The sequence below is a fragment of the Bufo bufo genome, chromosome 2 (assembly GCF_905171765.1).
Source record: "Bufo bufo chromosome 2, aBufBuf1.1, whole genome shotgun sequence".
Taxonomy (NCBI): Eukaryota; Metazoa; Chordata; class Amphibia; order Anura; family Bufonidae; genus Bufo; species Bufo bufo.
In genome coordinates this window covers 502,758,357-502,784,779 of record NC_053390.1, presented here as the reverse complement: position 1 = coordinate 502,784,779, position 26,423 = coordinate 502,758,357, and the positions used below count along the sequence as shown (strand labels likewise).

Here is a 26,423-nt window from a genome sequence, read left to right as displayed (position 1 = left end):
AAAGAGAATGATTACAATCAGAGCATGTCACCTGTGAATCACCCTATGTAAAGGTTCAGGCTACTTCTGATTGCATCAGATAATTACTTTATTCCATTGTGAGGTCTGCAGCAAAGTGATGGATGGTACTATTCTTGTTTGTGATGCTACAGATCCCAGCATACCTTTAGGTCATATTGGAACCAGTACAAACACATCACAGGAGGTAACCTGACTGGCCAATTTTTTTTTTTATATATTAGGGTAGGAATAATTTCCTGCTTTGCATTACACCATACACATCCCGCATGCCCTATGAAACCTGTTGTTAAAGTGTTTTGTGTCTGGCCGAGTCCCTGCTCCCTCCTACATATTTCTAGAAATATATATATGGACATACTGTAAATCAGCTTCTCCCTGTCTCTCCTCATTCTCAATAGCACCGCTGACTACCTGATCTCTCCTGTAGCTTCGGGCGGCTGGTTATCCAGTGCATCAGGGATACAGAAGGTTTGTACTCTGTCAACACTGGCCACGCTGATCAGTATCAAAATAAGGGCTCATGCACACAAATGTCTTTTCTTTCCGTGTCCGTTCAGTTTTTTTTTGAGGACTGTAAGTTACTCCGTGTGCATTCCATTTCCGTATGTCCGTATTTCCGTTCCGTAAAAAAATAGTCCTTTTATTGTCCGCATTACATAGGATAGTAAAAAAAAATCTATAAATAAAGTATATTAGGAACACATTTCCTATCCCTACACATTACAGCAAAAAATAAATAAATGACGTTTGCACTTTAAACATTTTTACTCAGTTGAATTGCCCAGTTTTACAGTATAGTTATGGTAAGTGAACGAAACTTTTGAGTAATGTATTATAAAACTCACCCCCAGATAATAAAAGAACTTCCACATAAAAACACTTCACAAGAAATTTCAGTTCTGCATTTTTAAAGAGGAACTGAATGTTATATCTCCAAAGAAGTTCACTTTTTTTTACCATAGCAGGTGTTAGCTTGATTTTAATGATTCTGAATAATCCTTTTTATAGTATGTATATTAAAGGGGTTTTCCGAGACTTCTATACTGAGGACTTATCCTGACATCCGGGACCCCCCCCGCCCATCTGCTTTTTGAGAAGGCACCAGCCCTTGCAGAAGCACCACGGCCTTCTCTCAGCAAACCAAGCACAGCGCCGTACATTATACAGCGGTTGTGTTTGGTATCGCACCTCAGCCCCTTTTACTTCAATGGGGCTGAACTGCTCCTAGGCCATGTGACCAATGAACATGACATCACATGGCTTAGACTAAGCTGCGAGAAGGCCGTGGCGCTACTGAGAGCACTAGTGGCTTCTCAAACAGATGATCAACAGGGGCCCCATGTGTCAGAGCCCCGCCAATCAGATACGGATGATCTATCCATAGGATATGAATGTCTCGGAAAACCCCTTAAGTCTGTTTCAGACTGTGTTCTCTTTGATGTTCTGGAGATTTACTCCTTTGTATTCAAGAGGAATACTTCAAAGAATGATATAAAACCTATGATTAAGGCCTTATTCACACAACAGTGTCAGTTTTGCAGTCCTCAAACCATGTATCTGCAAAGTACAGATGCGGTCCGTGTGCGATCATTTTTGTGTGTGGATCCATTAACTTAATGGGTCCGTGGTCTGCATTTTGCAGATACATTCTATTTTTTTGTGGAATGGACATATGGATGTGGAAAGCACACGGATGATCTGTGTACTTTCCACATCCATATGTCTGCACCACAAAAAGACAGAACATGTCCTATACCTGGCCGCAAAATGCGGACCATGGACCCACTGTAGTCAATGGGTCTGCAAAAATGCAGACGCAACATGGACGGTACCCATATTTTGCAGATATGCAATTTGCGGAAAGCATAATACATACGGTCATGTGCATGAGGCCTAAATTGAATTAAGCTGTTGTAGAAATTGGATGAGCCTATGTAAACAATGACTGAGGCTGCCAAGGATCAGAGCCCCTCAGATAAAACATCAGTGGGGAAAAAAAATCTTTACATTTAAATTGATCAATACATTTCAAAAAATGTACACATTTTCTTTTTTCATTTTAAACATTTTTATTTAGGAAACACCAAAACAAAAAACAAATACATATTTAATCAATAACATCATAATTCTTATTCCTCATTTTTCGTTAATTTTTTATTCCTTCCCTTTCCCATCCCAATCAACCCAAACCTACACTCCCTCTCTTGCGATGCATCTCTTTTTACATAAAAGTGTGTGTGTGTGTGTGGGGGGTGCCATAAAAAAGAGCTACCAGTTCCAACCTCCCCATATCTTGGACCATTTATCCTCAGAGTTTCTTTGTTTATATAAAACCTTCTTATATATCTGAACTTTATTGACCAAGTACAACCATTCATTGAACTTAGGAATATTTTGTGAGATCCAAACTCGAACGATCAACAGTCTGGCTATAAACATAATTCTAATCAAAATAATCTTTTTATCCTTGTGGCAGTTTACCCTGGTTAAGTCACTCAATATCTAGCATTCAGGTGCAAACGGAATTACTACACTCAATTTTTGAGTGATAAAATTCTCAATTGAATCCCAGTAAACTTTAAGATCCGGACATAACCAAAACATGTTCAAAAAATCTGCCCGCTGTTCATCACAACGTGGGCACTTTGAAGATTCTCTTAATACACATTTATTAAGCCAACTCGGTGTGATATACACTCTGTGTAGAATATTAAACTGTACCAAAATGTGATTTGCATTAAGCGATAATAATCTTAAATAGGCATATATATTTCCCCATTCCTGTGACGTGACCCTTGGACAGTCAATTCCCTAGGCCTTCTGACCTGGGGAAGTGACCTTATTAAAAAGTGACCTAACTAATAATTTATACAATTGGGAGGTCCTGCCCTTCTGGCCTGAGGTGTCTATCTCCAACAAAGAGACATATTTTACACTAGATAGTGCCTAAACCAACTTAAGTTACCTAAGTTACCCATGCGCACTACAGTAGATCAGAAAAAGGAAGTACCTCACCATTCCTCACCACCTGTGAGACATAAATGCTACGGCATACAAGGAAATGCTCCAAACTCCGAACGGAACCTCACGAATAGCTGCTAGCAGACGAATAGGAAACGCACCCAAGCGGCTTACACTCCTAGCAATCAGTCTCTAACAGAATACAGTGAATCCCCCCAAGAACGAGACGAGGCTCTGTGTTGAGGGTCAAGCAGTGGTCAGCCAGAGCTGTGTGTTTATTGTTCTTATATAACATTGTTACACATTAGTACCACCCACAGGGTTTTGTAAAAACAACCAATAAACACGCACAATACAGTAAAACAAAATCCTCCCCTCTGCCTGTGATACAATTACCTTACACAATGGGTTGATGTAATTATCACAGGCAGGAGAATACATTGTTTTTAAACAATGTCTTCTGTCCTGGAGGAGACAACCGAGGAGTAATTCAATTATCTCTCAGGACAGAGGGAAATCGCCAATACACACGTGGGGACAATAGGACAGACATCACTATTTAAATATACAATGTCACAACCATTACAGTAAACACAGACATTTAACATATCCCAAAATGGCACGAATTAGACCAGGGGTTCAAAAGTTAGTCAAAGTCCTTTGTGAACAAAGGAAGCATGGCTTTTCTGCCCAAAACCAGTTTTTACAGAGTTAGGCTGTGTGAGATAATTGGCTTAACTGGGCGTGGTAAGCCAACTAGGTACAGAAAATACCTCTATTCACAACAGCAAAACTACACAAAAATATATAACTCCTATCAAACTGAACAGAACCCTCAGAACAGAACCCCCACATTCAACTTATCTCCAGATGGCTTGGATCTGAGCGCTCAATATATCCGAACAGCGCTCAAATGCCACAAACACAGTCAAATCACCATTGGGTTTAAGTTTAGCATGCGCTGATGAGAGGGCCCATAATCCTGGGGCAAGAGGCTGGCAACCAGGCTTCTCCAGCACCCAGTGGCGAGGTTGGTTTCGCCACATTTCTCCCCTTTTCCAAACAGACTAACAGGGTATCTGACCTTCTGCTGGTCAGTGCCTTTGTTAGTCCAGCAGCCCACCCACAAAACAGAAACAGCAGTACAGCCCACCCACAATAAATGGTTACCACACCTGAGCAAGGGATAAACTTGTCCATGTCCATGTGCCTCACTACGGCTGTGTGGGGGACTGGTAGACTGCCTTGGTGGGTTGCTGAGTGGGCAGAGACCAGCGGTACTTTGCCCTGGTGCCAGCTCTACCACGGAAGAAGCCGGGTTGTAGCCTGGTTGTTGGAGGGGGAGACCGACTGTCTCCCCTTTAGATAAACCACCATGCTGCTGTGGGGGGAGACCGACTGTCTCCCCTTTGGCTAAACAGCCCTGTTGCTGGGGGACAGGACCGACTGTCCCTACCCCCTGTGCTGTGAGTGCAGAGACCACGGTCCCATCTGCACGGTTGCGGGGCTTACTGTCTCCCCCTGGTACGTTAAGCTGCTGCTGGGGAATGGAGACTGGGCTCCCAATTCCCAACAAATCCTTCTGTTGCTGTGGGATGGAGACTGGGCTCCCAATTCCCAACAACTCAATCTGCTGCTGGGGGACAGGACCGACTGTCTCTGCCCCCTGTAACTCAGCCTGCCGCTGGGGAATGGAGACTGGGCTCCCAATTCCCAATAAATCCCATTGCCGCTGGGGGACAGGACTGACTGTCTCTGCCCCCTGTAACTCAGCCTGCCGCTGGGGAATGGAGACTGGCCTCCCAATTCCCAATAAATCACATTGCCGCTGGGGGACAGGACCGACTGTCTCTGCCCCCTGTAACTCAGCCTGCCACTGGGGAATGGAGACTGGGCTCCCCATTCCCAATAAATCACATTGCCGCTGGGGAGAGGGGGTAGCAAACTCCTCTCCCATACATACTTCCAGCCTCTGGGGAGGGAGACCGACTGTCTCCGCTCCCAATACAGTGTCCTGTTGCTGGGGAAAGGAGACTGGGCTCTCTATTCCCTGTAGGACACTCTGTCACTAGGGGACAGGACAGACTGTCTCTGCTCCCTGTAACTCAGCCTGCCGCTGGGGAATGGAGACTGGGCTCCCAATTCCCTGCAGGACTGGTGGAGAGACCTCGGTCCCACCTCCACCGGCCACCTGGGGTTCTTCCCAGTAAATCTCCACAATATCTGCCCAGCTGAATGGGTCTGGATCCGGGTCTGTCATCTTGCTGTCCTGCTGAGCCTTCCCAATGGAGTGGAAGAGATCTCGGTAGTCCTGCTCCAGTTCCCACTCCAGGGTTGCTAGGTGAGCCAGGTCTTTCTCTACCTCATGGGGGTCATCCCAATCCTGCCTAGCCTCCCTCTCATAGAAAATGTCCTGAAGTCTGGACTGTGCAGGGCTCCCGAAGTCAGGCTCTGCAAAGGACTCCCATAACAAGCCAGGACCATCAAACTCCTCTCCCTCTGGCTTGTCATGCTCAGCTGTCCAGGGTATATACTGTGCCATATACCACCAGAGCGCCTGGTAGGCATCCTCCAGCCATAGCTCCTGCCATACCCGGTGCTCTAGTTCCTTCACCCATTCCTCCAGGGGCTGCTCTCCCAGGAAGGGCATCCGCAGGGCCACTTGCTTCTGCAATAGCTGCTCTTCACTGGGGAGACTCTCACCTCGCTGGTATTGTACATTATCCAGGGCCTGGTATCCGATGCCTTTCCTTAATGCATCCTGGCCATCCAGATCTTCCTCATCTTATGCCACTGCTGGTTCCATCCTGCTGCTGTCAGGGTCGCTGTACTGGGACATGCGTTGCCCTCAAATTGTAATTCCAGGGAATGATGTTACTTTGTAGCTGTCCTTCTGGGCTGTGAGAACGATCCCGCCGGTTGCCACCAATTGTAACGGCATACAAGGAAATGCTCCAAACTCCCAACGGAAGCTCACGAATAGCTGTTAGCAGACGAATAGGAAACGCACCCAAGCGGCTTACACTCCTAGCTATCAGTCTCTAACAGCATACAGTGAATCCCCCCAAGAACGTGTGTGCATGAGGCCTTAGGGTATGTCCACAAATCTGCAGGGTTTCCTCTGGAATGTTGTGGATTTGGTTGTAGAAAGGCTGTTGATTTGATGCAGATATCACTTTCTGCATTGCAAAGGGTGAAAGCTGTAATGAAAATCCACAGCATAAAATCTGCACCACAGATCAATTTCTGCTGCAAATTTGTTTCCACAGCATGTATATGAGAATTGGTAAAACTCATTCATTTTGCTGGTACTGTACAATGCTGTGGATTTTCTGCACGAAAACCAGCAATGGCTAATCTGCAGCATTTCAGTCACGTATAGATGTACTCTTAAGCTGCTTTTGTTTGCTTCAATATGGAAAGTACTGAAACTGTTTTGCAATTCAGTACATACACATACACACATTTAGATATATGTATACTGACAGTATGCATACAGTACAACCTGGAGGTCATTTATCAGACTGGTGTAAAGTACATCTTTCTTAGTTGCCCATAGCAACCAATCAGATTCCACCTTTCATTTTCCAAAGGAGCGGTCAAAAATAAAAGGTGGAATCTGACTGGTTTCTATGGGCAACTAAGCCAGTTCTACTTCACACCAGTTTGATAAATGACCCCCAGGTTGTACTGTATGCCGCATTGTGGATCCGCAATACACGGGTGCCGTTCCGTGGGCATTCCACATCACGGATTCGGACCCATTCACTTCAATGGGTCCGCAAATCCGGAAATGCAGAATGGTGCGGGACGGACGCACGGAACGGAACCCTACAGGAGCACTACGGAGTGCTTCCGTGGGGTTTAGTCACGTACTTCCGTTCCGCAAAAAGATAGAAAATGTACTATCTTTTGGCGAAACGGCCGGATCGCAGACCCATTCACTTCAATGGGTCCGCAAATCCGGAAATGCAGGATGCGGGACGGATGCACGGAATGGAACCCTACGGGAGCACTACGAAGTGCTTCCGTGGTTTTTTTTCCCGTACTTCCGTTCCGCAGAAAGATAGAACATGTCCTATCTTTTTGCGGAACGGCCGGATCGCAGACCCATTAAAGTGAATGGGTCCGCGATCCGCTGCGGCTGCCCCACAGACAGTGTTCGTGCATTGCGGCCCGCAGCACGACCACGCGGCGCACACGCGTTTGTGTGCAGGAGGCCTAAAGCAGGCTTTATTCACCATGAGTGCAACGTTGCGCCTGCTTGAGAAAGGATTGCTGCGGAGGTGAAACACTGGAATCTGGAAGTGCAGATGCTGTTACTTTTACTGTATTGATAGGTACAGTAGGGACATGGAAGTCATTTACTATCAGCACTATGCCTGTTTTTGTCGTAAAAAAGTTGCAAGACCCCATTTTGAAACTTTTTAAATACCCGTACAATATTTTTTCCTTTTCTTTCCACTTGGGAGTGGTGGGGGCATTAACCCTGGCAACTTTGCTAACAGGTATAAATTTTGGCGGAAAACTACTACAGTCAGGGGCTAGAGTGGTTTTTACTCCTGACACACGGACTGCCAGAGGTGTGCCTAAATTATGATGCAGGGGCTCTCAAAGACTGACATGAATGACACCCTACCCCCTATGAGTTCTACCTTAGGAACTTAAGTGACAGTCCTTTCAGGTTATGCAATTTGATAGCATTAATTCTGGAACAACTATTGCTGTGCACCTCAGTTCAGTATGACAAAATTTAGATGAAGTGTTCCAGCAAACGTAACAGAAACCCCCGTTATTTCCAATAATGAAACTGAGCTGCCTTCCTCCAGCCTACAGACTGTATTTACTAGGAAAAGTACTGTGGGAGGTTCAGAAAGCGACTGAGATTGCAGGGAGTGGCTTTGTATCGACAACTACTTCCAGTTTCTTAACCACACACTGCTGTACACAGGATACAGCACAATGAATTCTGCTGCGCTGTTCTTGACTTTGTACTTTGCAAGTACTTACTCTCAACAACTATGTGACCATCCTCCAAATGAGTGGTGCAGCACCTGGGAGATTGCTAAAGCCTGTAAGGTAAGACTAAGGCCTCCTGTACACGACCGTATGGCTTTGTCAGTATTTTGCGGTCCGCAAAAAACGAATCCTCAAAAAAAACGGATGACGTTCATGTGCATTCCATTTTTTGCGGAACGAAACAGCTGGCCCCTGATAGAACAGTACTACCCTTGTCTATTATGCGGACAATAATAGGACATGTTCTATCTTTGAACGGAACAGAAAAACGGAAATACGGAAACGGTAGGCATACAGAGTACCTTCCGTTTTTTTTGCAGCCCCACTGAAATGATTGGTTCCGTATATGGAACACAAAAAACGGAACGGAAACGAAAAAAAAATATTCATATTCCACAAATAATAAGAAAGTACATGCTTTACTATGCTCTTCTTTCAAATGATTTTTATATTACTGTATAATTTCTCATATACTTTGCTATTGATAGTCACTATGTATCACATTGCAATGAGATACAAGTTTAGAGGACTATACAAAATCTTCAAGGATGTGTTGACCTCTCAGGATTTGAAGTTGAGCAACATGCAGATGACTATTTTCCCTTGTGTTAAACATAGTCACACATGCTCATAGTCAGATCTGTACACAGCACTAAAGCCTGTATTATACTGGCCGATACTTGGCTAGATCATCGCTCGTTAGCCATGACCTGGCAGTATAAAACTGACGCCAATTACGAGATGAACAAGCAAACTGTCATTCAACAGGCAATCAGGATTTGTAAGCATGCCGGTAACCAACAAGTCAGTATGCGGAAGAGCAATGGCATTAGCAATCACTCCTCCCCATCCTGTGGAGTAGATCGCTGCATGTAATAGGCAAGGGCCAGGAAGGAACGCTTCCCTCCTGAAATAATCTGCCTGATCTTTTAATTTAATACAACCCTAAAAGTCACTTAGCTCATTTATTAAGGCTACTTTCACATCAGCAATTTTGCCGGCATGGGATCTCAAAACCACAGCAAAGCGCTTCCGTTCTAATAATACAACCATGTATTATATCAAAAATAAAGAAACCGGATCTGGCACTAAAACATTGTAAGTCAACCCACAAAAAAACGGATGCGGCACCATCAACTTACATGGTTTTGGTGCCGGATTTGTCTTGTTCAGTTTCCTATGCACTGCTTGCAGTGATTTTGTGTCCGGCATGGGAACCCAAAAACTGGAATGGAATGCATTCTGGCTGGAGTAGTTTTTCGCCAATATTTATGCCTGTTCCTAGAACCCCAACAAGTCCCCTCTCCATCCCTGTACAACATGCATAAAATCGGTGACTAAATATTATTTGCATGGCCAGTCAAGAAAGGGACACAACTTTTTTTAAATGACCCCCACTTACTCTTTTAATGTTACAAAAGAATAAGCACTGATGTCTGTCTTCATGTGCAAATTTCCATCCAGCACATTCTATTCACTGACTGTACAGCGATCTAACCTGAACATGGTTGCTGATGGAGGGAGATGTGACCAGAGCAGTCCATCAGTGGACTCCATTGAGGCACTGTGAATGCATGAATTTCTAATGCTATGCACAGTGTTATTACGTGAAGGCTGAATGCATGAATTTCTAATGCTATGCACAGTGTTATTACGTGAAGGCCACCCTTGGATGGATCTGGTCACGTGCCCCTCCATTGGCGGCCTTGTTCTAGACAGAAGTAATGTACAGTCAGTGAAGATACTGTTGGAATTATTTTCAATATAATATTGTATGAGTAAGTCACTTATAGTGCCATTTACAGCATTTTTGGAAAAACTGTGGTAGGAAAAGATTCAGTAACTCTTTAAGTTATTACTGTTTTCCTAACTAATCATAACTAGTGAACTGTCCAAAACTTAAAGGAGTTGTCCAGGATTAGAAAAGGTTGACAATTACTTCCAAAAGTGGTCTCACACCTTTCCACGTGTTTTGTGGGGCATTGCAGCTCCGCAACATTCAGTTCAGTAGAGCTGAGCTGCAGTTTTAGACAAAGCCATGGACAGGTGGGGAGCTTTTACAGTAAGAAAGTAGCCTGCTTGTTCTAATGCTGAACAACAGCCCCCAGTAATGTACTGATAAAAATCTGTACTAAAAATGTTGTGTGTTTTACTAATGCCCTTTCCTCCGGATAGGTCATCAGTATCTGATTGGTGAGGTCCGACACCGGGGACCCCCCTGATCAGCTGTTTGAGAAGGCAGTGGTGCTCACAGTAGCACCGTGGCCTTCTGCAGCTTTTCCTAGGGCATGCAATGTCACATTCATCAGTCACACGGCCTAGGCGCAGTCGAAGTGAATTGGGTTGAGTTGCGATACCAAGCACAGCCAATATACAATGTACAAAAGCAAAACGGCCCAGCGCTCAGCACTGTAATCTGGTCACTGTAGCTGGCGTACAGGCCAGCTGTCACAGCTTGGAGGTAGTTTGCCATGACACTTTCGCGCATGCTGGTTGCAACGTGTTGTATTGCATGCATGTGCACTTCCCCTTTAAGGCAGTTTTCCTTCCTTTCTGGTGTGCATGGGGTTAAGGTGTCAGCAAGGTGGAGCTGGGTGTGGTCTCAGGTCTCTTCTTATTCTGTTGCTGTGAGACTGAGATCATTGTTATGTCTGCCTTTGAATGAGAAGGAGCTTGCTCCTTTCTTGGATGCAATCTGAGGGCCATCCTAGTTGTACATCCATGTCATCTGCGATGTCACCCCTTTGTTTCCTCTTTGTCCTTTCCCTACCTTATCTGTTGTTATGTTTGGTGTGGGTTTGATTTGGAGATTTGTTGTTATGTCTAGTTGTAGTTACATGTGTGGTCTGTTATTTGTTGTTGTCCAATATGTAAGCTAGACATTCCTTTGTTTGTCTGTACCTCCGGAATAGGGTCCCTGGGGTTTCCCGGAGGAGGAACCAAATGTCAGTGCGCAGCTCTGCCGGGGGCCACCATGCATTCTGTCCACATGGGGGTCCAGGCAGGTACTGGTGTGCTGTATTCCTGTATTAGTTGTTTGTGCTGTGTCCTGTTAAAAACGGAACGGAAAGAAAATAAGTTTGTGTGCATAAGCCCTAAAGGTAATTTTACATGGATCAATATATCAGGCAATTATCGGGAACAAACTAAACATTCCCAATAATTGTCTGATCATCAGCGGAGATGAGGGCTGCATTTACAAGCAATCACCTCCGCTGTATGGAGACAAGAGATCTTTCATCCCGACAGAGAATCATTGTTTCTGGGCACCAGATCCCTGTTTACACAGCACAATCTACTGCACAGGTTTCAGCAGGTGAACAGCCTGTCGGATCCGTCCTGCCGCTAGTTCACGTGTGCCTCCGGACTGCCGCTCCGTCCGCATTGACTATAATGGGAGCGGGGGCGGAGTTCCGACGGCAGTGCACAATGAGAGGCAGCCGGATTAAAAGTACGACATGCAGTACTTTTAATCCGGCTGCCTCTCGCCGTGCGCTGCAGTGCTGCCGCCGGAACTCTGCCCCCATTATAGTCAATGGGGACGAAGCGGCAGTCCGGGGGCACACGTGAAGTGGTGGCAGGACGGATCTGACAGGCTGTTCACCCGCCGGAACAGCCTGCCGGAATCCCCTGCCGCTAATGTGAAAGTACCCTTAAGCCGAATGCACACGGCCGTGAGCGGTCCATGGTAACCCGGCCTGGATTCCTGCTGAGATCAGGAGCGCACGGCGTCATTGGTTGCTATGACGCCATGCGCTTCATGCCGCCGCTGCACTACAGTAATACACTCGTATAGATCATACGAGTGTATTACTGTAGTGCAGCGGCAGCATGAAGCACACAGTGTCATAGCAACCAATGACGCCGTGCGCTCCTGCTCTCAGCAGGAATCCAGGCCGGGTTACCACGGACCGCTCACGGCCGTGTGCATTCTGCTTTAGATGCCACATTCAACACCTTTTGCAACATCTTTCGAATCGGGCAAAGGGATGCGGCTCCCTCTGTCTTACGATCGCAGCCCCCATAGTGAAATTGTGGGGCTCCGATTGGTTACTATGGCAGCCTGGAAGCTTCTGAAGCGTGTCAATGGGACAAGGGATCAAACAATCCCAGTTTTTAGCCCCCTTAGGGAGCTATTAGTTAAATAAAAAGTGAAAAAAGTTTAAAAACAAAATTGTAAAAAAATAAATTAAAAGTTTAACTCACCCCCCTTTTCCAATTTTACATATGAAAAAAATATAAACATATTAGGTATTGCTGAATCCGAAAATGTCTGAAATATTAAAATATTTTAAAAAAAATCCTGTGCGGTGAACGCTGCCACGGCAAAATCATGAAGAACATTTTTTAGTCACCTCGTCCCCCCAAAAATTAAATAACAGTGATCAAAAAGTCGTACATACCACAAATATTGTACCATTAAAAACTACACTTTGTTCCGTAAAAAACAAGCCCTCAAACAGACCGAAATATAACAAGTCTGCACAGATTTATGTATGTTTCTGCACCAAAAACCACATGTGTTACTTGCGTTTTGAGGTGCGGATTTGATGCGGTTTTGCCACAGGCCTCACCCTTGCACTGCAAAGGATGAAATCTGAATATACAAAAAATAAATAAGTAAATATATAAAAATAATAATAGGTCAGTGTGGCGAAACCAACCTCGCCACTGGGTTTTGGAGAGGCCTGTTTACCAGCCTCTTGCCTCAGGATTATGGCCCATACTAACTTTAAAGGAGAAGACAGACCGGCCGCACAGCTTAAATCTGTCTTTGGAATTGTATTTTGTTATGTGAGGGTACCCAGATAGCCCATTTTATTGTATTCATGTATTCTGAGTGCTACGTATCTGTCCTGTGTCACAGTCTTCCTTCTGGTCCCTTAGGGGCGTGTCCACCAGATGGGGACCTGCATAAATACGGGCGGGTAGCCCTCAATAAAGGGTTCCTGTTTTATACCTTCATGAAGTCTTGGCTCATGTTTGGGGGATGGAATAACTACACTCTTGGGGATTGCTATATCACAATACTCCCCTGAGTATAAGCTCTTGTAAGAGCTTGTTCATGGTTCCTGCTCTCTGGATGTAGGAGAGGTTCACCCACTGGAGCCTGGAGCCTTGTCGTAGGTCCAGGGTGGGTAGGAGACGACGAGACCTCCACCAAGCTTCGGCGGTTCGTGGGGTCTGCAGTGCGTACGGTGTCAAGTGGAGTGCTTGGAGTCCTCTGGAAGCACTAGGAGCAGCTATCGACGGAGGTACCCGGTCGGGGTGCTAGGAGTTCCGTTACAGTCAGGTTCTATTTTTTTTTGCAGAACGGAAATACAGACACATGGAAACGGAATGCACACGGAGTAACTTCCGTTTTTTTGAGGACCCATTGAAATGAATGTTTCCGCATACAGTCCGCAATAAAAACAGAATGGACATGGAAAGAAAATAAGTTTTGTGTGCATGAGCCCTAAAGTTTATGCTCCAAGGTACAGACATAAACTGCATAAGGCCTCTTGCACACGAACGTGTGCGCCCCGTTGCCGCATTGCGGACCCGCAATACACGTGTGCCGTTCCGTGGGCATTCACTTAAATGAGTCCGCAAATCCGGAGATGCGGAATGGTGTGGAACGGAAGAACGGAACCCTACGGAAGCACTACGGAGTGCTTCCGTGGGGTTTCGTCCTATCTTTTTGCGGAATGGCCAGATCGCGGACCCATTAAAGTGAATGGGTCCGCGATCCACTGCGGCTGCCCCACGGACTGTGCTCGTGCATTGCGGGCCGCAGCACGACCACGGGGCACACACGTTCGTGTGCAAGTGGCCTAAAGCAGACAACTTGAGATTTGCCAATTATGGCTCATTTTGGGGTTGATTACAGTGACCACCAATAAATACCAAGTGGAGGTAGAAGATTAATAACTAAAATGCAATAGAATTACCACATCCCAGAGCTGTGGTTAAATTATCTTACATAGATAATATATCATCAATTGCAGACATACTGGTTGTCTTATCAAAACTGACAGCCAACCAGCATTTTCTCAACACGCTATACCAATAACAGAGTTACAATTTCACCATCAGTTTCAGAGAAAGATAGGCCGTTCTGCAACAGATGAAAGGCAAAGTTCACAGGTACATGCCATATTAAAAAGAGAAAAGTCCTGTAGGACATTGGCATTCTTTGATCTGGTGAGAACTGCAGGACTTTTCTCTCTTTAATATTCTATTGAAAGCAACAACTAAACCATTGTAAATTTGACATAAAAATTGTTAAACTTTTGTCATTCCTGCTCCTGTAGGGCTTCTACACAACTGTGCTTTTTAGCAGTCCAGTATCCTTTTTTTTTTTTTTTTACACATAGCACACTGACCAATTCATTTCTATGGAACCATCCACACCTCTTTTTTTCATGGATCAATTTGTCTGAGAATATCACGTGTCTATTTGTGGATCAGGATAGCTCTTTCTATTAATGGGAAAGAGAAAAAACCTGAATGCACACCAAGACTATTCGTTTTTCATGGATCCATTTTTTGCAGACTGAAAATCAGAATGGCCGTATGCATGTGGTGTATTTTTCCGCCATGGATTTGGCTGCAGCAAAGCTGCCAAAAATCTGCGTAAATTACCGCAGATTTTGATCCAGATTTGCTAAGGATTTTGCCATAAAGTGTGAAACCTGCAGTGAATCTGTGGCAAATGTGCATCCATCCTCACGTGCTAAACAAGCAGATTTTGCAGCAGATTCACTGCGGCCAAATCCATGGCGAGAGATGCGCCACATGTGAATCCACACCCAGGCCTGAGTCGCACAACCTTGCTTGGTCCAGAAAACACAGCCTAGGTGTCAGGCCATATCTCCTGGACTGACCACAGCTCCCTTAGGGCTTGTTCACACAAACGTACGGGTTCCGTTGCCTTATTGGGAACCACATATGCGGATCCGCAATAAACGGACACTGTTCCGTGTGTATTCTGCATCACGGATGCGGACCAGATCCGGAGCGGTGCGGAACCACGGAACGGAAACCCACGGAAGCACTACTGAGTGCTTCTGTGGGGTTCCGTTACGTACTTCCATTCCACACAAAGAACATGTCCTATCTTTTTGCGGAACGGAGGGATGCGGAACCATTCAAGTTGAATAGGTCTGGTCCATCCCGGAGGCCTCATGAACGTTCTCCGTGCATTGCGGACCGCAAATTGCAGCCTCAACGCATGGATCGTAACCCATACGTTCGTGTGAACAAGCCTTTAACCGGAAATGACTGCAACATAGTATTTTATGATACAGTTAGGCCCCTTTCACACGGGCATTGCGGGAACATGCGCGATTTTTCCGCGCGAGTGCAAAACATTGTAATGCGTTTTGCACTCGCGTGAGAAAAATTGCGCATGTTTGGTACCCAAACCCGAACTTCTTCACAGAAGTTCGGGCTTGGGATCGGTGTTCTGTAGATTGTATTATTTTCCCTTATAACATGGTTATAAGGGAAAATAATAGCATTCTGAATACAGAATGCATAGTAAAATAGCGCTGGAGGGGTTAAAAAAAATAAAATAATTTAACTCACCTTAATCCACTTGCTCGTGCAGCCCGGCATCTCTTCTGTCTTCTTTTTTGCTGTGTGCAGGAAAAGGACCTGTGGTGACGTCACTCTGGTCATCACATGATCTTTTACTATGGTGATGGATCATGTGATGACCGGAGTGACGTCACCACAGGTCCTTTTCCTGCACACAGCAAAGAAGAAGACAGAAGAGAAGCCGGGCTGCGCAAGCAAGTGGATTAAGGCGAGTTAAATTATTATTATTATTTTTTTTAACCCCTCCAGCGCTATTGTACTATGCATTCTGTATTCAGAATGCTATTATTTTCCCTTATTACCATGTTATAAGGGAAAATAATAATGATCGGGTCTCCATCCCGATCGTCACCTAGCAACCGTGCGTGAAAATCGCACCGCATCCGCACTTGCTTGCGGATGCTTGCGATTTTCACGCAACCCCATTTATTTCTATGGGGCCTGCGTTACGTGAAAAACGCACAAAGAGGAGCACAGCCCCATAGAAATGAATGGGTCAAGATTCAGTGCGGGTGCAATGCGTTCAACTCACGCATACTCACCCGTGTGAAAGGGGCCTTAGAGAGTGGGATGAGAGGTGAGAGGACATTTAGAGAAGGACATGTTCTATAAGTTTTGATGCGAACGGGATTAGTGAGATGGATGGCTAAAAAGGATGGGTCCGGGTGTGATGGTGGCATGTTTGAAAAGGGAAGACGCTAGGTTGAAAAGATGGGTTAAGGCAGGCATAACTATAGTGGTAAGGTTAGGGATGAGGTGGGATGGGATTGGGTCGGGTCAAGAGCACAGTGAGGTGTGATTTGGAGATTAAGATGGAAAGCTTTTCCTCAGTGATGATGGTAAATTGGGTTATGTGGAAAGAGCACTGTATAGTATTGTTGAGGGGATTATTGGTTGAAGCATTCTCGTATTTTGTCAATTTTATGTTTGAAATATGAGGCAAAGTCTTTGGCTGAGATGAGTGGTGTGGGAGGGGGCACTGGAGAATGGAGTAGAGAGGCATTAAACAATTGTTTGAGGTTTTGGGAAACAGAAGATATGAGAGTAGTGAAGTAGCCCTTTTTAGAAGAGGTGAGTGCAGACTTAAGTTACGAACAGCTTGCATAGGCGTGCGCAGCCTATTGCATTTGGGTGTGCACCCTAAAGTACAAACACACATGCCCCGTGGATCTTCCCCTCCTTTCAGTCTCTCCTCAGTGCGCAGGTGCACTGTTATGGGGGACCTGTGGATGACGCACTGTTATGGGGGACCTGTGGATGACGCGCTGTTATGGGGGACCTGTGGATGACGCACTGTTATGGGTGACCTGTGGATGACGCAGTGTTATGGGTGACCTGTGGATGACGCACTGTTATGGGGGACCTGTGGATGACACACTGTTATGGGGGACCTGTGGAAGACACACTGTTATGGGGGACCTGTGGATGACACAATGTTATGGGGGACCTGTGGATGACACTGTTATGGGGGCATCTGTGGATGACACATTGTTATGGGCATCTGTGGATGACACTATTATGGGGACATCTGTGGATGATGCACTGTTATGGGCATCTGTGGATGATACTGTTATGGGCATCAGTGGATGACACACTGTTATGAGGCATCTGTGGATGACACTCCACTGTTATGGGGGCATCTGTGGATGACACTCCACTGTTATGGGCATCAGTGGATGACACACGGTTATGGGGGCATCTGTGGATGACACTGTTATGGGGGCATCTGTGGATGATGCACTGTTAAGGGGATATCTGTGGTTGGCACTGTTATGGGGGCATCTGTGGATGACGCACTGTTATGGGCATCTGTGGATGACACTCCACTGTTATGGGCATCAGTAAATGACACACGGTTATAGGGGCATCTGTGGATGATGCACTGTTAAGGGGATATCTGTGGATGGCACTGTTATGGGGGCATCTGTGGATGACGCACTGTTATTACCAGTGCATCATCCACAGATCCCCCCCATAACAGTATCATCAACAGATCCCCCCCCCATAACAGTGTCATCCACAGATCCCCCATAAAAGGTGACATATTCCACACAGATGCCCCATAACAGTATAATCCACATATCCCCCCCCATAACAGTGTCATCCATAGATCCCCCATAACAGCGTCATATTCCACAGATGCCCCCATAACAGTGTCATCCACAGACCACAGATATCCCCTTAACAGTCTATTAAGGGTATATCTGTGGATGGCACTGTTATGGGGGCATCTGTGTGGAATCTGACACAGATGCGGGGGGATCTGTGGATGACACTGTTATGGGGGGCCGGGGGGGATCTGTGGATGACACATATATAGCAGCATCTTGTGCCATATATGTGTCATCATCCACAGATCCCCCCCCCCCCATAACAGTGTCCCTGACAGTGACCCCCAACAGGGGGTGGAGGCCGGCAACTATTGTAAGACCCCGCCGCGTTCCTTATGTAAAGTGTTGTAATTAAACTTGTGCCAAGTTGTACTACTATCCACTGGGACAGGACTCCAGCTAGTATTCACAGTTTTTCTTTTTCACAAAATCACCATTCACTGGGCATGGGCACGGGGCGGGCAGGCAGGCTCTTCAAACATTCAAACTAGGCCGGCGGCAGCATAACATCACTCACTCTGTCACGCCGCACGCGCCTGCTCCTGCCACTATATTAATGAAGCAGGCGGAGCAGGCGCGTGACGTTACGTGGCCGGCCACCGGGACACGGAGCACAGCACAGGAGCAGTCGTATACTAGTCAGTCAACTGAGTCGAGCAGATGCCATTGAAGCTGTGCGGGGATGGCAGCCGGGGTTTTAAGCGGCAGGCGACAGACGCAATGCAGGAGAAAGGGGTGTGATTAGGGTGTGCCCAGGCACACCCGGCACACCCCGTGCGCACGCCTATGACAGCTTGTTTGTCTGTGATGTGTTTTCTTCCACTGTCTGCTACTCTGCAAGCTTGTCTAAGTTTTTTTCTTCTTGTCTGGTTAGTGTGCCAGAGATTCAGAGTGTGTGAATAGAGAGATGTTTGAGGATCCTACGAGGGTTTGCTAGTTCATAGATGAGGGGAAGTTAAACAGAGAATGTTTGAGAATGCAAGAAGGTTGTGGTCAGAGAGGGGGAGAGTTTGAGAGATGGGTGCAGAGGCAGGTGAAAATAAGGTCTAGTGGGTGTCTGTGGGTAGATGTGGAGGACCCTTGTGTGAGTCCAAAGAAGGAAGTAAGAGATAAGAGTTTGGAGGCAGTTGAGTTGCATGTGTCAATAGGGATGTTGAAATCATGATGATGAGGATGTCAGCTCAGAACAAGTGTAGCAGCCTGGTATTGAAGTGATCAAAGAAAGGAAGTAGCAGGGCCACATGGATGGTATATGATGGCTACTTAGAGGTTGAAGGGAGATCAGATGCGTACAGAGTGAACTTCGAAAGAAGAGAGGTTGATGAAGTGTGGTGATGGGTTGAAGGAGCAACAGATAGGAGAAGACCAACACCACCACGTTAGTCCAGGTGGGGAGTGTTGGTAAACTAGAGTTTTCCATAGGAGAATGCGGCAGGGGAGGTTGTAAGCAATGTTTCACTAAGACCAAGGAAGGTAAGTTTTTGGGAAATGAACAGGTCAAGAATGTAGGAAAGCTTATTGCAAACGGAACTCAGGTGTGAACCTTGTCCTAAATTAGGCACATCTATGGCAGTATATACTCCTGGCTGGCGTAGGTTTTAAACTACCTTTACGTCTATTAAAAAAAGTCGCAAAGCCCTTAGTAAATGTGCAACGATCTGTATGTGTTTGGGCCTTACCTTCTGTTCCCTTTTTGTTCAATTCTTGGTATAATTACTGTTGTGCACCTATAAGTTGCACAGAAATGTCCAGATATGGCTAGTTTCACACTTATCGCAGGTAACTTAACTGAATGCAGTCCTGCATTGCTTGATATTACCACATTCCTGCCGGACCCTATTGATTATAATGTGGGTCGACAGAGATCCGGCTTGCAAATATGCAGAGATGCGGCACACAGCGTTTTTTTTGTCTGGCCAATTCCCGGCATTGTCTGCTGGACCTGCAGGCCGGAACAACCTGCTGCAACTTACATTCACACCACTTGCTTATGAGTGCTACCAGGTGTGAACAAAAGATGGGAGAAGGAGAATGTGGCCTAATGAAAACAGAGATGCAATGAAATACAGAGGATAGGTCATCAATATTTAATTGTCGGGGGTCGAACACAGGTCACTCGGCCGATCAGCTGTTTGATTGCCATGTGATTGCTGCTTCCTCCTCATTACACCACGTGTTATCTCCCCTATAGCAGTGGCATCGTGTCATTACAAGTACTCACTCAATTTGTGTGAATAGAGCGAGTACTTGTACAACAGGCAGTGTAATAAAGAGGAGGTAGTTTGCATGGAATGTAGCCTCCTCTTCAAACAGTTGATCAGATATTAATGACCTATCCTGAAGATAGGTCATCATTACAAACAGGCTGCACAGACACTTTAATAGTTCCCATAGACTTTGAAGTAACATCTGAAGCTGGTGCTTTTTTACAGAAAAAAAAAAAAGCAAAACCACTCAACACCTAAAAACCCCACCCGTCTAACTGCCAATTTACTTGTCTCATGAAAATTTCATAAACTACAACAGTTTAATGATTGCATAACTAAAGTCTGCTGAGTAATGTGAGCAATGTGTTTTTTTTATTTGCAGGTAGAGCAACAGTGCATTGAGTACTATTCTCACAATGACCTTAAAATGAGGAATGAGTCGGCTGTACAGGTTGAACTGTACTACGAGAGCCTTTGTGGAGGTTGCCGCAAATTTCTTGTTCTTCAACTCTTCCCAACTTGGCTAATGCTGAATGACATTATGAATGTTACACTGGTACCTTATGGGAATGCACAGGTGAGGATCAATGCCAAGATATAGGGTTAAATTATGTTCCAGACTCTTAACGATTTATTACAACATATGTAAATTCAACAGCTACAGAAAAGTGATATACACAATATTTATGTCTGTAAGATTATGATTCTGCATTATTAATTAGTATTATGTACTGTAAATGCAGTTACTGTATCGTTTTCTATGTATGATTCTGTATCTTCATACACAATTATGTATGATTCTGTATCTTCATACACAATTATGTATGATTCTGTATCTTCATACACAAAGCACTTAAAATGTGGCTAGGACACAGTCACAAAGGCCCTGATTTATTAAGACCTGCGTGTGTTACGCTGGTCTTGATGGATCCGTTTCACCAGAGGAGGCATTTCATTTATGACAAAGTGCAGAGCTCTTTATAAATTAAATGCCTTATTAGACAGACCATATGCCAAAATGAAATCTATTCAATCCGGTAGATTTCCGTCATCATTTACGCCAATTACTGGCATAATTATGATAAATGTGCTGGGGCCTAAAGCCCCGCCCACACTACAACCTCACTATGCCCCCTTTTTGGAAACTGGAGATAGTGGCATAAAAACACCAGGTGCGACTAGATTTAGATTTAGACCAGTTTTTCAGGTTTTGCTACTTTTTAAAACCAAAAACACAGCGTAGGGGAACGATACATTTTCCCCTAAGGGCTTATTCACACTAATGAATTTTTGGTCAGTGTGCTGTCCATGTGTTTAACCTCTTCCGGACACAGGGCGTACAGGTACGCCCTTATGTCCTGGTACTTAAGGACACAGGGCGTACCTGTACGCCCTGTGTATTTTCGATCAACGCCGCACGGCGGGCGGTGATCGGAACCTGGTGCCTGCTCAAATCATTGAGCAGGCACCTGGGGCAAATGCGCCGGGGGGGTCCTGTGACCCCCCCTCCCCCGTGTAGGTGATCGCAGCAAACCGCAGGTCAATTCAGACCTGCGGTTTGCTGCGTTTCCGGGTTATTCGGGTCTCTGAGGACCCGATAACCCGGAACAGGATGGTGATCGGTGGTGTGTTTTTACCCCACCAATCACCATCCTTAGATCCTGAGTGGTGATGGGGACATCACCTCTCAGGATTGCCTCTGATTGGTAGGTGGGCGGGCCGGCGGGAGATTCAAATCATAGCAGCACTCCTCTCCTCCTCCTTTTGTGTCCGGAGCCCGAGGAGAGAGGAGCGCTGCTGTGCACGTGTGGATCTGAGCCAGCATCACCCATCTGTGCCCCAACACCCATCCTTGCCCCAGGACCCGATCTGTGCCCTAGCCCCCCCATCTGATCAGCAGGTAATTAGGGAAAGTCTAGGGAAAGGTTGGGCTAGGCAGGGATAATAAAGGGAAAGTTAGTGTGAAAAAAAGTTTTATTGCATCACCCTAAGTAGGGTGTCTGGGGTCCACAGCACAGCTGTGTGACCCTAGACCCCCCAGGGGTGCTGACGCTTGCCCCCCCTGCCCCCCCCACAACTTTTTTGGGGCGCAGGCACTATTATTATTTTTTTTTTTTTTGTGCGTACACTGACTGTGGCCGGCACTCTTAGCGTCCGGCCACTGTTAGCGCATCGCACACCCCACTGCTGATCAACTTCGGACGTTTGATCAGTGGTTTTGAATTTTTTAAAAAACATTTTTTCACATTTTTCCCCTTTTTTTTAGTTAGTCTTTTTTTTTTTTCTGTTAGTTTTAGGGATAAGTACGTGAACACCCGTGCCCCCACACACACGCACACTGAATAAAGATTTACACGCACGCACACACACATGCAGACACACACTCCTCTATGGCCCGCCGGACGTTCTCGGCCGAGGAGGCATACGCCCAGCTTGCCTCTGAGTCCAAAAGTCCTAGTGAGGACGAGGATGACCCCACTTTCCTGTTGTCATCCGCGTCCTCCTCATCATCTAGCGATGATGATGAGCCCCCAAGGTGGCGGAGCAAGGGGATCGCCATGCTAGGGACCCTGTGGCCCACCCTAGTACGAGCAGCTCTGGGGCTCGTACTAGTTTTCCAGCCCACCAGTTAAATCCACCAGAGCCCCCTGCCGGTGAACTTATCTGGTGTACCCCAGAGTGATTTGAGCCCGTGATTCCTGAGTTTGTAGGCCAATCAGGAATCCAGATTTCCATAGTGGGCTTCACTGAATATGACTTTTTTAGTCTTTTTTTCAGTGACCAACTGGTAAATCTAATGGTGGAGCAGACGAACCTGTACGCCCAACAGTTCGTTGCTCAACACCCGGGCTCCTTTTTGGCTAGGCCTGTAGCAGGACCCCGGTCAGTGCAGCTGAAATGAGGACATTTTGGGGCCTCGTGCTGCACATGGGCCTAGTCAAGAAACCTAGTGTCAGGCATTACTTGAGTGGGGAAGTCCTCTACCAGACCCCACTTTACAGTACGGCCATGACACGTACCCGGTTTGAGGCCATCCGGAAATGCCTGCATTATTCAGATAATGCAGCATGTCCCCCCCAAGGTGATCCTGTCTATGACCGTCTGTATAAGATACGTATATAAGTGTGCAGGGTGATATATCTACAGTGTTGAACAGAGTCAATCACTTGCAATATAGACCCCGAGGACAAAATGAGGGAAAGAGAGCGCCAAACCACGTTTCAGAGCACAGTTAGAAATGAAATAGAAAGCACCACTCGCAGTGATGGCGACTATATGACACAAAATGTATCATAAAACAATAACGTGAAGTACAGATGGTAAGTACTCCAGATAGAAGACCCTGAATACACACAGCTATAGAGAAAGGCCCGACTAAAACCATATAAAAATAATACTATAATAGTATAAATGGTATAGTTAGTAATGATAAAAATGTGAAGTGCCCCTCAGGGCAATTTCACACAAGTGAGTGTTACTCTTGTGAAATTGCCCTGAGGGGCACTTCACATTTTTATCATTACTAACTATACCATTTATACTATTATTATTATTTTTATATGGTTTTAGTCGGGCCTTTCTCTATAGCTGTGTGTATTCAGGGTCTTCTATCCGGAGTACTTACCATCTGTACTTCACGTTATTGTTTTATGATACATTTTGTGTCATATAGTCGCCATCACTGCGAGTGGTGCTTTCTATTTCATTTCTAACTGTGCTCTGAAACGGGGTTTGGCGCTCTCTTTACCTCATTTCGTCCTCAGGGTCTATATTGCAAGTGATTGACTCTGTTCAACACTGTAGATATATCACCCTGCACACTTATATACTATTCTGTTAAGTGTCTGTAATCACAAACACTTCGTGGAGCTGCCTCCCCCTCCCTTCTCTTTTCCTTTTTGCACTATCCTAACCACCCCTGTCGGCGCCCAGATTTTTTCATTCTTTTTTTTTCTCTGTTCTATATTATGTATAAGATACGGCCGGTCATCGATCACTTTGGGGCCAAATTTGTACAGGCCTATGTACCTGGAAGGGAGGTCGGGGTTGATGAGTCTCTCATTGCGTTCAAGGGGAGACTCATTTTCCGCCAGTATGTTCCCTCAAAGCGGGCGAGGTATGGCGTGAAGTTGTACAAACTTTGTGAGAGTACCTCAGGGTACACTTACAAGTTTCGTGTGTACGAGGGGCGAGATTCCCATATTCAACCCCCAGAATGTCCCCCCACTCTGGGTGTTAGCGGGAAACTTGTGTGGGACCTTATGCACCCACTGCTAGATAAAGGTTATCACCTGTACGTGGATAACTTTTATACTAGTATCCCCTTGTTACAGTCCCTCGCCGCCAGATCCACGTCCGCTTGTGGGACCGCGCGGAAAAATAAACGCGACCTCCCTGCCCACCGCCTCCAGGTACCTATCCCAGGGGTGAGACCCGTGTCCTTACCAGTGAAAACCTGTTGCTGGTCAGATATAAGGACAAGAGGTATGTCCTTGTACTGTCCACAATTCATGGCAACGGCATCACCCCAGTCCCTGTGCGAGGTACCGCGGCAACGGTCCTCAAGCCCAATTGTATCGTCGACTACAATCTGTATATGGGAGGAGTTGATCTCTCTGATCAAGTCCTCAAGCCATATAACGCCATGCGCAAAACCCGGGCATGGTACAAAAAAGTTGCGGTCTACTTGGTGCAGGTCGCCTTGTACAACTCTTTTGTGCTGTCCCAGAGCACTGGCAACACAGGGACATTCCTTCAGTTCTATGAAGCAGTCCTCAAGGCCCTGATCTTTTCGGACCAGGAAAGAGCAGGCCGGAGTACCTCGGGAACTGGAGGCGCCCAGATCGTCCCTGGCCAACACTTTCCAGGTGTGGTCCCCCATACTGGAAAGAAGGGACGAACCCAAAAAAAGTGCAGAGTGTGTCGCAGGAGGGGGATACGGAAGGACATCACTACTCAGTGCAACACGTGCCCCGATCATCCGGGCCTCTGCATTGACGGTTGCTTTAGGAAGTACCACACTTCCATGGAGTACTAAATTTATATCCCAATTTAGCCACTGACAATTGGATAAAAAAACTCGTTCTCAGACTTGAGACACCCCAAAAAATTGTAAAAACTAAAATAATTTTAAAAAAGTATACAAAATTAGGTATTGCCGCGTAGGTAATACGAACTTTTTTTGTCACCTTACATAGCAAAAAGTTTAATAGCAAGCGATCAATAAGTCATATAGCCCCCAAAATAGTGCCAATAAATCCTCTCATCCCGCAAAAAATGAGCCCCTACATAAGATAATCGGCTAAAAAACGTTTAAAAAAAATGACTCTTAGACTTTATAGATACAAAAAAAAAATTGTATCAAAAAGGATAATATAGTCTAAAACCTAAATAATTATAAAAAAAAGTAGAATTATTAGGTATCGCCGCGTCTGTAAGAATCTCCTCTATAAAAATACCCCATGACCTAACCCCCCAGATTAACACGGTCCAAAAAAAAAAAAAACGGTGCCAAAACAGCTATTTTTGGCACTTTTCCATTTCAATCCGTTTTTTCCAGTAACAAAGCAAGGGTTAACAACCAAACAAAACGTAATATTTATTACCCTGATACTGCAGTTTACAGAAACGCCACATTTGTGGTTGTAAACTGCTGTATCACTAAAAGGCAGGGCGCAAAAGGAAAGGACCAACATGGTTTCTGGAAGGCCGATTTTGATGGCCTTTTTTTATTAACACCATGTCCCGTTTGAAGCCCCCCTGATGCACCCCTAGAGTAGAAACTCCCTAAAAGTGACCCCATCTAAGAAACTACACCCCTCAAGGTATTCAAAACTGATTTTACTAACTTTAACCCTTTAGGTGTTACTCAACAGTTAATGGCAAATGGAGATGAAATTTCAATTTTTGGTAACCATACCTCACAAAAATGTAATATAGAGCAACCAAAAATCATATGTACCCTAAAAGTAGTCCCAACAAAACCGCCACCTTATCCCATAGTTTCCAAAATACAGTCACTTTTAGGGAGTTTCTACTCCAGGGGTGCATCAGAGGGGTTGAAACAGGACACGGTGTAAATAAACCGATCCATAAAAATCAGCCCTCCAAAAACCACACGGCGCTCCTTTCCCTCTACGCCCCGCCGTGTGGCCGTACAGTAGTGTACGACCACATATGGGGTGTTTCTGTAAACGGCAGAGTCAGGGCAATAAAGATACAGTCTTGTTTGGCTGTTAAACCTTGCTTTGTTAGTGGAAAAAATTGGTTAAAATGGAAAATTTGGCATTAACTCTTGTGGAACACCTAAAGGGTTAACGACGTTTGTAAAATCAGTTTTGAATAGCTTGAGCGGTGAAGTTTCTAGAATGGGGTCATTTTTTGGTGGTTTCTATTATATAAGCCTCACAAAGTGACTTCAGACCTGAACTAGTCCCTAAAAATTGTTTTTTTTTTAATTTCTGAAAAATTTCAAGATTTGTAACATCCCCAAAATATAAAATATCATTCCCAAAATGAT

The 26,423-nt window shown here is 45.5% G+C and overlaps 1 protein-coding gene across 1 annotated transcript in view; it reads left to right on the top strand.

The window, feature by feature from the left end:
- The first annotated feature begins 7,828 nt into the window (after window positions 1-7,828).
- IFI30 (IFI30 lysosomal thiol reductase) overlaps window positions 7,829-26,423 on the top strand; it is a 56,889-nt gene continuing 38,294 nt past the window's right edge. Inside the window, exons 1-2 of the mRNA XM_040417819.1 lie at window positions 7,829-8,061; window positions 20,286-20,480. Of these exons, the coding sequence (XP_040273753.1) occupies window positions 7,945-8,061; window positions 20,286-20,480 (312 nt within the window). The 5' untranslated portion in view covers window positions 7,829-7,944. The remainder of the gene's footprint in view (window positions 8,062-20,285; window positions 20,481-26,423) is intronic.